We start from the raw sequence: 14,004 nt of genomic DNA on the forward strand, positions 1-14,004 counted from the left end.
TGCCTTACCAGAACAGTTCCAGCCACAGCTTCAATCCCTACTAAATAAAGGATTTGAAGCTGGGAAGCATGAAATAAGAACAGTTTATGACATCTTTGATGCTTCCACTAGACTTTCTGCTACGGCTATCTCTGCTAGACGCTGGGCTTGGCTCAAGTCATCTGACCTTCGTCCGGAGGTTCAAGACAGACTCTCTGACTTGCCTTGTCTAGGGGATAACTTGTTTGGTGAGCAGATTCAGCAAATTGTTGCTGAACTAAAGGATCATCATGAGACACTTAAACAGCGCTCATCCATTCCTCCTGACTTGCCTTCTAAACAGCCGTTTAGAAAAGACTCCAAAAAGTCTTTCTTCCGGCCACGAAAGTATTATCCCCCACTAACCAAGGCTAGGCCTGCGAGGTCTTACCATAAAACTCAACCTCGCCAGTCTCGTAAACAAAAGCCCGCACCAGCTCCACAACCTGGCCCTGCGGCAGGTTTTTGACTCTCATTTAGAGAGCACTTGCCAAACCCCTCTTCCAGCCATACCAGTAGGAGGTCGGCTGAGCCACTTTCTAGAAAGGTGGCGTCATATCACCAAAGATCAGTGGGTGATAGCGATAATTGCACAGGGTTACCATCTCAACTTCCTGACCCTACCTTCCGACTCCCCACCCCTGCAGGCGTGGAGACTCACCGATCACTCTGTTCTTTTAGAGCAGGAAGTTTCTCTTCTCCTACAGTCAAACGCTATAGAACCCGTTCCTCCCTTACAACAAGGACTAGGGTTCTACTCCAGGTACTTCCTGATCCCAAAAAAGTCAGGGGGACTTCGTCCCATCTTGGACCTACGGGCCCTCAACAAGTACCTTAACAAGGAGAAGTTCAAGATGGTAACCCTGGGCTCGCTTCTCCCTCTGCTGCAAAGAGGGGATTGGCTATGGTCTCTAGACCTAAAAGACGCATATACCCACATTGCGATCACGCAATCTCATCGCAAATATCTGCGTTTTCTAGTAGGCCGAAATCACTACCAATATCGAGTGCTACCTTTCGCCCTAGCATCCGCACCACGAGTTTTTACCAAATGCCTCGTAGTAGTGGCAGCTTTTCTGAGGAAGGCAGGTGTCCACGTCTACCCCTACCTGGACGATTGGTTAATCAGGGCCCCAACCCAGCAACTCGCTCGGTCCTCCCTGACCCTAACAATTCAAACTCTGCTTTCTCTAGGGTTTCTTGTCAATTACGACAAATCCTACTTAGTCCCATCACAGACCTTATCCTTCATTGGGGCAGACTTGGACACCTTACAAGCAAAAGCCTTCCTTCCTCATCCACGAGTTCAAATCCTTGTGTCCCTAGCTCGCCAGCTGCAGTCTCAACCCACAGCTACAGCTCGCCAATTCCTCTTTTTACTGGGACACATGGCCTCCTCAGTTTATGTGACTCCCATGGCCCGCCTGGCCATGAGAGTCACGCAATGGACTCTGCGACTGCAATGGACACAAGCTGTTCAGCCTCTGTCCTCCATTGTTCGCATCACCGATGCTCTCAGTCTGTCTCTTGCCTGGTGGACAAATCAATCCAACCTCCTACAGGGCTTGCCTTTTCTTCCACCAGATCCCCAGGTAATCCTCACCACCAACGCTTCCAACATCGGTTGGGGAGCCCATGTAAACAATTTACAAACTCAAGGGTTCTGGTCACCAGAGGAAGCCAAACACCAGATAAATTTCCTGGAACTGAGAGCAATCCGATATGCTCTCAGGACCTTTCAAGATTGCCTATCAAACCACACAATCTTAATTCAGATGGACAACAAGGTGGCCATGTGGTACATAAACAAGCAGGGAGGCACAGGCTCCTTCCTTCTGTGTCAGGAAGCTGCGCAGATCTGGGCAGAAGCCCTCTCCCACTTTATGTACCTCAGGGCCACCTACCTGCCGGGAGTAGACAATGTATTGGCAGACCAGCTGAGCCGTGTCTTCCAACCACACGAGTGGTCACTCGACTCCTTGGTAGCGACCTCTCTGTTTCACAAATGGGGTTATCCCCACATAGACCTCTTTGCGTCCCCTCAGAACCACAAAGTGGACAATTACTGCTCTCTCATTTGGAGCCAGCACTCTCGGCCGAGGGATGCATTCCCCCTCACGTGGACAACTGGTCTGCTCTATGCATTCCCTCCACTTCCTCTTCTGTCGAAGACTCTCGTGAAGCTGTGTCAGGACAGGGGAACTATGATCCTGATAGCACCGCACTGGCCACGCCAAGTGTGGTTTCCCATACTCCAGGATATCTCCATCCGCAGGCACGTTCCTCTGGGAAAGGACCCACATCTGATCACTCAAAACGACGGATGCCTCCTCCATCCCAACCTCCAAGCCTTGTCCCTGATGGCATGGATGTTGAAAGGTTAGTCCTTCAACCATTTAACCTTTCGGATTCAGTTTCTCGTGTCCTGATCGCTTCACGAAAGCCTTCCACAAGGAAATCTTATTCCTACAAATGGAAAAGGTATACATCATGGTGCACTTCTCAGTCCTTTGATCCCCTTTCCTGTCCAATCTCTAAATTCTTGGACTATCTCTGGCATCTATCAGAATCAGGTCTAAAGACCTCTTCCATTAGAATGCATGTCAGTGCGGTAGCCGCCTTCCACAAAGGTATCGGGGGTGTTCCTATTTCAGTGCAACCCCTTGTTACACGTTTTCTTAAAAGATTGCTCCATTTGAAGCCACCTTTACGTCCTCCGGCCCCATCTTGGGACCTTAACCTGGTTCTTGGTCGCCTTATGAAACCACCTTTTGAACCTCTTTACTCCTGTGACTTAAAATATCTCACATGGAAAGTATTATTCCTTTTTGTTATCACTTCAGCTCGCAGGGTTAGTGAATTACAGGCCCTAGTTACCTATCCGCTTTGCACTAAACTCCTGCAGGACCGGGCGGTACTCCGCACTCACCCTAAATTTTTACCTAAGGTAGTTTCGGAGTTTCATATTAATCCATTATACTACCTATCTTTTTTCCCAGGCCCCACTCCAACTCCGGGGAACAGACTCTGCATACCCTCGACTGTAAACGGGCTCTAGCTTTTTATCTAGACCGTACAGTTGCCCACAGGAAAAGCACTCAATTATTCGTCTCTTTCCATCCTAACCAGTTAGGGCAACCTGTGGGTAAGCAGGCTCTTTCCTCCTGGTTGGCGGATTGCATCTCCTTCTGCTATCAGCAAGCTGGCATTCCTTTTCAAGACCGTGTCAAAGCACACTCTGTGAGGGCCATGGCGACTTCAGTAGCGCACCTTCGTTCGGTGCCGCTTCCTGACATCTGCAAGGCTTCAACCTGGAGTTCCCTCCATACATTTGCAGCCCATTATTGTTTGGACAAAGCTGGAAGACAGGATTCCATCTTCGGCCAATCTGTCTTGCATAACTTTTTTCCAACATGATGTACCAACACCCTTCCACCTTCCCGGTTGGGTGCGGATGCCCTCTCCCAAATTCCACCCCAGTTGTTGTACCTGTTGCACGCCGTTGGGTGCATTTGGTGCATGTTAGGACATCCTCAGCTCGGTACTCACCCATTTGTGAGGACAACCATCCTGCTTGTCCTGTGAGAAAGCAAATGTTGCTTACCTGAGGTAACAGGTGTTCTCGCAGGACAGCAGGATGTTAGTCCTCACGAAACCCGCCCGCCACCCCGCGGTGTTGGGTTCTTTTTTATTTTATTTTTCGGCAATGCCTGTAGCTTTGAAACAAGACTGAAGGGAGACCCCTGCTGGCTGCAGGGTTGGTGCCGTGCTGGGCATGCCCAGTAGGGGCCAGTCAAAGTTCCTGAAACTTTGACAGAAGTTTTCCGTGGTTGGGCTCCATCCTCTGTCACCCATTTGTGAGGACTAACATCCTGCTGTCCTGTGAGAACACCTGTTACATCAGGTAAGCAACATTTGCTTTCTCTACTTCCGTGGCTTATGTCAGGGTTTGGGAGATTTTTAAATCGTGCCTGGATCGAGGGGTGGCTCCTACGGCTGCCTCGGTAGCACATATTTTGTCCTTACAGGTGGGGCTTGCGAAGGGCCTTTCATGCAGTTCATTGCGGGTGCAGGTGGTGGGTTTCAGTTGTTTCCACGGTAAGATTGGTGGAGCACCACTGGCTGCACCTCCGGATAGCGCTCTGTTTCTCCGAGGCGCTAAGCATTTACGTCTGCCAGTCAGGTCGCCTTGTCTGTCGTGGAATTTGAACCTGGTGCTGAAGGCTGAGTGTGGGGGGGTGCCCTTTGAACCAATGAAAAGGGCTATGCTAAAGGCTCTTATGTTAAAAACTGTTTTTCTAGTAGCTATTTCCTCAGTTCGAGTGTCCAAGCTTCAAGCTTTATCCTGCAGGGAACCCTTCTTGAGGATTTCAGATAACGGGAGTTTCCTTATGAACGGTTCCATCCTTTCTCCCGAAAGTGGTATCCTCTTTTCATTTGAATTAGTCTGTGGAGCTCCTGTCCTTTCCTATCTTAGATCATTCCGATCCCAAGTCAAAAGATCTGAGGAAGCTGGACATGCATCACATTCTTTTGTGTTATTTGGAGGTTACTAATAGCTTCAGGATGTTGGATTATTTATTTGTGTTGTGCAGTGGACGCTCCCGAGGGCATATGGTGGCCCGCTGGTTGAAAGAGACTGTTTCTTCAGATTATCTGCTTTAAGGCCGTACACTCCCGGTGGGGCTGGGCTGCGAGCACATTCTACCCTTTCGCAGGCAACTTCATGGGCGGAATGTCAACAGGTGCCGCCGCAGGAGATTTGTAGGGCGCCTACATGGAAGTCATTGCATACCTTTGCGAAGCATTACCGATTGGATGTCCAAGCCCTAGACTCTGGAGGCTTTGACGCTGTGATCAGAGTGGGACTCTCAGGGTCCCACCCTAACTAGGAGAGCTCTGGTACATCCCAGGAGTCTGGACTGATCCGGGTATGTACAGGGAAAAGAAAATTGGTTCTTACCTGCTAATTTTCGTTCCTGTAGTACCACGGATCAGTCCAGAGTCACGCCCGTTTCATTACAGTGCTGCTTGTTGGGCGAGTCCGCTCATCTACTTTAAAAGAATTTATTTTTCTGCAGAATTACTTAGACCTTTTTTCTAGGCTCACGGGTTCTGCTTGTCTTGAGATCTGTGAGCTGGTTATCTGCCGGTGTTCTTCCCTGCAGTAATGGGGCTGTTAAAATTGTTCTGATGGTTTATTTAGTTCTGCTTTGATACATATAAATACTGATGGACTGTAGGTGGCACCTCAGGATATAGGGCAAAGTCGTTCAAACGTCTGTCTCCATCTGCTGGTGGGGAGGCAAAACCCAGGAGTCTGGACTGATCCGTGGTACTACAGAAACGAAAATTAGCAGGTAAGAACCAATTTTCTTTTATATTTGCTAAAAACATTTTTAAAGGGGGAATGTCATTTTTTCTTTTTGCTTCAGTATTGGCTTGATTGTGACAGTTTAAAATGGAAATCTGTAATGCGTAGGACTATCTTCCCCTTTGACAGTTAAGTGCCTTCCACTTAGCACATGTATAGTGTACTTCTGCTCTTTAAAATGAACTGCTTACACTGCTCCATAGTTTTTAAAATTCTCAGCTTATTAAATTCTCTAATAAAATGACAGCAACACACAAGACTGAAATTCAGTTTTGTTACATTTACTTGTGCTTTACGTGCACTAACAGTTTATGCAAGGCTGCATTTCTCTTGTGATTGTTTTTGTTTTGTATTGCAAGCAATTTATTTTTAGTTTGTGTAAAACATAACTGCAGATAACTGTCATAAATTATTTCAATAGGCTAAAGAATTTCCATTCTTACTGAAAACTCCACCAGGCATAAAAGAAGACCGAATCCAGTTTCTTAGGAGAATGGCACAAGATATAGAGAAGGATGAAGGAATTAAAATGTACAAAGTAGGTGTGATATTCTATATTTTCAACTAAGATCATTATTAAAGCTTATCTGTTTTAATTCAGGGATGATGCTTGTGCATTATCAAATGTGAATTTAACTTTGGTCAGTCTGCTTCAATTTCTAATGTGTAAGATCTGGAAGTATCTGTTTACTATCCCCCCCCCCACCCCCAGCTGAGGGGGGAATAGATAAGATGAAAGATGATGTAAAAAATGGAAGAATGATTATGGGTTTGACAAGTGCTTTATTAAAATAAGTAGTTTAGCATTTGGAGTGCAGAAATCCAAAGGCCAAATATATATATATATATATATATATATATTTTATTTTTATTTTTCTCACAGGACAAGCAGGATGGTTGTCCTCACAAATGGGTGACATCGAGGATGGAGCCCAACCACGGAAAACTTCTGTCAAAGTTTCAGGAACTTTGACTGGCCCCTACTGGGCATGCCCAGCACGGCACCAACCCTGCAGCCAGCAGGGGGTCTCCCTTCAGTCTTCTTTTTTCCGCGCAGCAGTAGCCACGTGGTCAAAGAGCTCTAAACCACGTTCCTGACAGGAATTCTTCAATTAAAAATTTCTGAAGAAAATTTGCCCCTCAGGGGTCTCCCTTCTTCAAATTTTTTCATCCGCGGAACTTCGGTAAGTTTTTGCCGTCGTTTGGTCGACTACCGTTGAGTTTGGCCCTTGAGGCCCGTTGGCAGTCGACAGTCCCGCGGCTAAATTTTTGGCCTATGGCCATGGCGTCGGGGTTCCGTCGGTGTCCGGATTGTACCCGAACTATGTCAATCACAGACCCACATAGTCTGTGTTTTGTGCTTAGGAAGCGAGCATGATGTCCTGACTTGCACCAAATGTGCCCTAATGACACCAAAAGGTCCAAAGCCAGAATGGAAAAGATGGGACTCCTTTTCCATGCTCGGACCCCAACGCCATTGATTGCATCGACGTCATCGGAACCGGTACCGTCGAAGTCTCATCATCATCGACAACCCTCCGGTGACCATCCGCCATCGACTTCACGGCCATCGACTCCTGTCCCTTCCCCTGATCGAGGGGATCGGAAGAAGAAACATCGCCATCGACGTCATAAGTCTCGGCCCGTCGAGGAATCGATGTCATCGACCTCCGTACCGTCCCGAGCCTCCGCCAAAGAAGTCTCGACCAGAAGTGGCACCGTCCACTCCTGTCTCGCAGACACCGAGGCAACCCTCACCCCTCCGGGGTTTGGGAGCCGCGATTCCACCGGTGATGGTGGTCCCTCTGGCTCAGCCTCAGCCTCCCTCTCCCGTCGAGCCGGGTCTCGTTACCCCAGGTCTCCGGGCAGAACTGGACCGGCTGGTCCAGGAGGCCATCGACAAGGCGATACTACGGTTCCAGACTCCTCCGGCACCGACTCCGGCACTGAGAGTAGAACCGGTCACCGATCCGATTCCAGCAGCACTGGCGCCGCTGCTTGCCCGGATGGAGGCGCTTATGAATGCCCTTCCGGCAATACCCGGATCACCGACAGCCTTCTCATCAGGTGGAGAAACACCGTATCGAATTCCCCCTTTGGGGATAGTTCCATTGGTGCCTTGTCGTCTCTCGCCACCGATACATTCCTCGGGGGCGATACGCACATCAGTTCCACCGAGGATTCCGATGCTGACACAGAGTCCCTCGATGCCGACACCGGTTCCTTCGATGCCGGCACTGATACCGATGCCGACATCTATTCCATCGAGGACGTTCTCGATGCCCCCGGTGATTCCTTTGAGTTTCTCGGAGCCTCAACCGGGGCCTTCAGGTATTCAGCCCGCTCATGGTCCTAAGTGTCAACAACCTGATCCTTATGACACTTGGGGTGATGCTACCTCCACTGACACTGATGATTTGCCTTCACCACCCTCTCCTCCGGAGAGTAGAAAGCGTTCTCCCCCTGAGGACCTCTCTTTCATAAATTTTGTGAAGGACATGTTGGAGTTGGTCCCTTTCCAGCTCCAATCTGAACAAGATGACAGGCACCAGATGATGGAATTGCTCCAATTCCTGGATGCCCCTAAGGTCATCACCTCTTTTCCAATTCATCAGGTTTTTCTAGACCTTCTCAAAAAGAATTGGGAATCTCCTGGATCTGTTGCTCCGGTAAACATAAAAGCTGACTCTACCTACCTTGTACAGTCAGCACCTGGCTTTCAGAAACTACAATTGGACCATCATTCTGTTGTGGTAGAATCAGCTCAAAAGAAAGCTAAACGAATAAAGCCACATTCTTCCATACCTCCTACTAAGGAAAACAAATTCCTAGATAGTATAGGTAGGAAGGTATACCAAGGAGCCATGCTGATTTCTAGGATAGCTTCTTATCAGCTATATATGACTCAATATAATAGGGTCATCCTTAAACAAATGCAGGAGTTCTCAGATGCCTTACCAGAACAGTTCCAGCCACAGCTTCAATCCCTTCTAAATAAAGGTTTTGAAGCTGGGAAGCATGAAATAAGAACAGCTTATGACATCTTTGATGCTTCCTCTAGACTTTCTGCTACGGCTATCTCTGCTAGACGCTGGGCTTGGCTCAAGTCATCTGACCTTCGTCCGGAGGTTCAGGACAGACTCTCTGACTTGCCTTGCCTAGGGGATAACTTGTTTGGTGAGCAGATTCAGCAAATTGTTGCTGAACTAAAAGATCATCATGAGACCCTTAAACAGCTCTCATCCATTCCTCCTGACTTGCCTTCTAAACAGCCGTTTAGAAAAGACTCCAAAAAATCTTTTTTCCGGCCTCGGAAGTATTATCCCCCACTAGCCAAGGCTAGGCCTGCGAGGTCTTACCATAAAACTCAACCTCGCCAGTCTCGTAAACAAAAGCCCGCACCAGCTCCACAACCTGGCCCTGCGGCGGGTTTTTGACTCTCATTTAGAGAGCACTTGCCAAACCTCTCTTCCAGCCATACCAGTAGGAGATCGGCTGTGCCACTTTCTAGAAAGGTGGCGTCATATCACCACAGATCAGTGGGTGATAGCAATAAATTGCACAGGGTTACCATCTCAACTTCCTGACTCTACCTTCCGACTCCCCACCCCGGCAGGCGTGGAGACTCACCGATCACTCTGTTCTTCTAGAGCAGGAAGTATCCCTTCTCCTCCAGTCAAACGCTATAGAACCCATTCCTCCCTTACAACAAGGACTAGGGTTCTACTCCAGGTACTTCCCGATCCCAAAAAAGTCAGGGGGACTTCGTCCGATCTTGGACCTACGGGCCCTCAACAAGTACCTTAACAAGGAGAAGTTCAAGATGGTAACCCTGGGCTCGCTTCTCCCTCTGCTGCAAAGAGGGGATTGGCTATGCTCTCTAGACCTCAAAGACGCATATACTCACATTGCGATCACGCAATCTCATCGCAAATATCTGCGTTTTCTAGTAGGCCGAAATCACTACCAATATCGAGTGGTACCTTTCGGCCTGGCATCCGCACCACGAGTTTTCACCAAATGCCTCGTGGTAGTGGCAGCTTTTCTGAGGAAGGCAGGTGTCCATGTCTACCCCTACCTGGACGATTGGTTAATCAGGGCCCCAACCCAGCAGATAGCTCGGTCCTCCCTGACCCTAACAATTCAAACTCTGCTTTCTCTAGGGTTTCATGTCAATTACGACAAATCCTACTTAATCCCATCTCAGACCTTATCCTTCATTGGGGCAGACTTGGACACCTTACAAGCAAAAGCCTTCCTTCCTCATCCACGGGTTCAAACCCTTGTGTCCCTAGCTCGCCAGCTGCAGTCTCAATCCACAGCTACAGCTCGCCAATATCTCATTCTACTGGGACACATGGCCTCCTCAGTTTATGTGACTCCCATGGCCCGTCTAGCCATGAGAATCACGCAATAGACTCTGCGACTGCAATGGACACAAGCTGTTCAACCTCTGTCCTCCATTGTTCGCATCACCGATGCACTCCGTCTGTCTCTTGCCTGGTGGACAAATCAATCCAACCTCCTACAGGGATTGCCTTTTCTTCCACCAGCTCCCCAGATAATCCTCACCACCGACGCTTCCAACATCGGTTGGGGAGCCCATGTAAACAATTTACAAACTCAAGGGTTCTGGTCACCAGAGGAAGCCAAACACCAGATAAATTTCCTGGAACTGAGAGCAATCCGATATGCTCTCAGGACCTTTCAAGATTGCCTATCAAACCACACAATCTTAATTCAGACAGACAACCAGGTGGCCATGTGGTACATAAACAAGCAGGGAGGCACAGGCTCCTTCCTTCTGTGTCAGGAAGCTGCGCAGATTTGGGCAGAAGCCCTCTCCCACTCCATGTACCTCAGAGCCACCTACTTGCCGGGAGCAGACCAGCTGAGCCGTGTCTTCCAACCGCACGAGTGGTCACTCGACCCCTTGGTAGCGACCTCTTTGTTTCACAAATGGGGTTATCCCCATATAGACCTCTTTGCGTCCCCTCAGAACCACAAAGTAGACAATTACTGCTCTCTCTTTCGGAGCCAGCACTCTCGGCCGAGGGATGCATTCTCCCTCACGTGGCCAACCGGTCTGCTTTATGCATTCCCTCCACTTCCTCTTCTGTCGAAGTCTCGCGTGAAGCTACGTCAGGACAGGGGAACTATGATCCTGATAGCACCGCACTGGCCACGCCAAGTGTGGTTTCCCATACTCCAGGATCTCTCCATCCGCAGACACATTCCTCTGGGAAAGGACCCGCATCTGATCACTCAAAACGATGGATGCCTCCTCCATCCCAACCTCCAAGCCTTGTCCCTGACGGCATGGATGTTGAAAGGTTAGTCCTTCAGCCCTTTAACCTTTCAGATTCAGTTTCTCGTGTCCTGATCGCTTCCCGAAAGCCTTCCACAAGGAAATCTTATTCATACAAATGGAAAAGGTATACATCATGGTGCACTTCTCAGTCCCTTGATCCCCTTTCCTGTCCAATCTCTAAATTCTTGGACTATCTCTGGCATCTATCAGAATCAGGTCTAAAGACCTCTTCCATTAGAATGCATGTTAGTGCGGTAGCCGCCTTGCACAAAAGCATTGGGGGTGTCCCTATTTCAGTACAACCCCTTGTTACACGTCTTCTTAAAGGCTTGCTCCATCTGAAGCCACCTTTACGTCCTCCGGCCCCATCTTGGGACCTTAATCTGGTTCTTGGTCGCCTTATGAAACCACCTTTCGAACCTCTTCACTCCTGTGACCTGAAATATCTCACATGGAAAGTGTTATTCCTTTTGGCTATCACTTCGGCTCGCATGGGTTAGTGAACTACAGGCCTTAGTCACCTATCCGCCTTACACTAAACTCCTGCAGGACCGGGCGGTACTCCGCACTCACCCTAAGTTTTTGCCTAAGGTAGTTTCGGAGTTTCACATCAATCAATCCATCATACTACCTATCATCTTTCCCAGGCCCCACTCCAACTCCGGGGAACAGACTCTGCATACCCTTGACTGTAAACGAGCTCTAGCTTTCTATCTAGACCGTACAGTTGCCCACAGGAAGAGCACTCAATTATTCGTCTCTTTCCATCCTAACAAGTTAGGGCAACCTGTGGGTAAGCAGGCTCTTTCCTCCTGGTTGGCGGATTGAATCTTCTTCTGCTATCAGCAAGCTGGCATTCCTTTCCAAGACCGTGTCAAAGCACACTCTGTGAGGGCCATGGCGACTTCAGTAGCACACCTTCGATCGGTGCCGCTTCCTGACATCTGCAAGGCTGCAACCTGGAGTTCCTTCCATACATTTGCAGCCCACTATTGTTTGGACAAAGCTGGAAGACAGGATTCAATCTTCGGCCAATCTGTCTTGCGTAACCTTTTTCCAACATGAGTTACCGACACCCTTCCACCTTCCCGATAGGGTGCGGATGCCCTCTCCCAAATTCCACCCCAGTTGTTGTGCCTGTTGCACGCCGTTGGGTACATTTGGTGCATGTTAGGACATCCTCAGCTCGGTACTCACCCATTTGTGAGGACAACCATCCTGCTTGTCCTGTGAGAAAGCAAATGTTGCTTACCTGATGTAACAGGTGTTCTCACAGGACAGCAGGATGTTAGTCCTCACGAAACCCGCCCGCCACTCCGCGGTGTTGGGTTCGTTTTTATTTTATTTTATCGGCACTGCCTGTAGCTTTGAAACAAGACTGAAGGGAGACCCCTGCTGGCTGCAGGGTTGGTGCCGTGCTGGGCATGCCCAGTAGGGGCCAGTCAAAGTTCCTGAAACTTTGACAGAAGTTTTCCGTGGTTGGGCTCCATCCTCAATGTCACCCATTTGTGAGGACTAACATCCTGCTGCCATGTGAGAACACCTGTTACATCAGGTAAGCAACATTTGCTATATTCTTTTTAGCACTTTAAAACAGATTTCATTCAAGTAGGCATTTCCCTATCCCCAAAGAACTTAGTCTTTCTGTACCTGAGGCAACCGGGGGGGGGGGGTGGGGTGGGTAAAGTGACCTGTCACAAGGAATGGCAGTGGAATTTAAACTCTAATTTCCTTGGTTTGTAGCCTGCAGCTCTAGCCACTAGGCTACTTCACACCGCTCTTTTTGGTAAAAAGCTAGGAGTCATCTGATGACTTAAAGGGTAGCCAGTTAGTGAGGCAAATAATATACTTGGGTGGATACAGAGAGGCATCACTAATTAAGAGGGAAGTAATAGCTCTATACATTGTCTGGTGAGGCTCAACTTTGAGTACTGTGAGCAGTTTTGGAGACCCCATCTACAAAAGGCCAATGATAGAGAGAAGGCTATTTGGAGGAGAGAGATGAAAATGATGTAGGGGCACTAAAGGTCATACATAAGGGACAGGTAAAAAGCTGTTTAACTGGCAAATTGGTTTATTGAAAATTGCTGTCCCTAAATGCAGATAAAATTATGGGCAGTGAGTTCTCCATAGATAAGCAGGATGAAGTTGGTCCCATATCCGAGTGACGACATTCATTTATTTATTTGAGTTTTATATACTGTTATTCGGTAGAGCCATCATAACGGTTTACAGATCATGTAATTATCATAGCAGTTGAGCACAGTAAAACCTTGTGAACAATATACATTTTCATAGAAGATTTGTAACAGTAAAGTAAGGTGAACATTTTCAAATATAAAACGCATCAAGTCAGAGAGCATGGAGGGGTTGAATGGGGAGGGTAAGGAGGTTCATAAGGAGAGCAGGAAATAAGAGGATTATAGATGCGAGTTTGATTGAGAGCTGGGATGATCAGACGTCTGAGAGCTAGTATAGAATTTGCGGAAAATAAATGTTTTTAGGTCTTTTTTGAATGTTTTTAGGTTGTGCTGGATTCTCAAGGCTTTGGGTAGGAGGTTCCAAAGTTTGGGGGAAAGCGATGGAAAAGGCTCTTTCTCGTGTAGTTGATGTGTAGTGCTGCTGATGACTAAATGTGCACTAGCTGTACTAGAAAAGGCTAGAAAGCCTTTGTACATGCGTTATTGGTATTGCCCATGAATGTGCACTGCTGATCCCCCTTGGTCTCTTGTTAGACTTGTCCTGCAGTACTCTTAGTTTGTTCCTGTTGTGAGACTCCTTCAGAAAAGTTTTTATTCTTTCACTTTTATTTTCAAGATCCCATATCACTGTTTTCACTAGTTTGGGGAGTAAAATTGTGTGTTCAAAATTTTATCTTTTAACTTTGCTGACAATAATCTTCCTGCAGTTGCTGGTAGGAAAGCCAAGGTGTCAAGTAGTGTCCATAATGTAACAGGAAGATAACTATTACTGATCACTGCAACAAATGTGCATGACCTTGGCTGAGGATGAACATGCACATCACTGCTTCTGCAACAGTTCGGACAGCAAGAGGCTCCGGGATGGGTCACGAAGCTCTGGCAGCCCAGGGGCTTCCTCTCTATCCAGGTTCTCCCAGCTGTGAGGATTGACTGCGCCTCCAGCTTCTGGGAAGTCATGGTGCTTGCAGTTCCTGAGTTGCTGCATGGTGGGAATCTGGATTCCTCTTCAGCCAACCAGACCAGTTCAGACGTATGGGTTATGTAAACAAACCAGTAGATGGAGACAGATTAACAGTTTGCTGACATTACTCCTTATTGGC

General features: G+C 48.0%; 1 protein-coding gene across 2 annotated transcripts in view; it reads left to right on the forward strand.

Annotated features, from left to right (window-relative positions):
* LOC115084727 overlaps positions 1-14,004 on the forward strand; it is a 793,897-nt gene that overhangs the window by 260,362 nt on the left and 519,531 nt on the right. For both annotated transcript variants that reach the window (XM_029589965.1, XM_029589966.1), the window contains one exon: positions 5,814-5,930. In XM_029589965.1, the coding sequence (XP_029445825.1) occupies positions 5,814-5,930 (117 nt within the window). The remainder of the gene's footprint in view (positions 1-5,813; positions 5,931-14,004) is intronic.

Source organism: Rhinatrema bivittatum, chromosome 2 (genome assembly GCF_901001135.1).
Source record: "Rhinatrema bivittatum chromosome 2, aRhiBiv1.1, whole genome shotgun sequence".
In the NCBI taxonomy this organism is placed as follows: Eukaryota; Metazoa; Chordata; class Amphibia; order Gymnophiona; family Rhinatrematidae; genus Rhinatrema; species Rhinatrema bivittatum.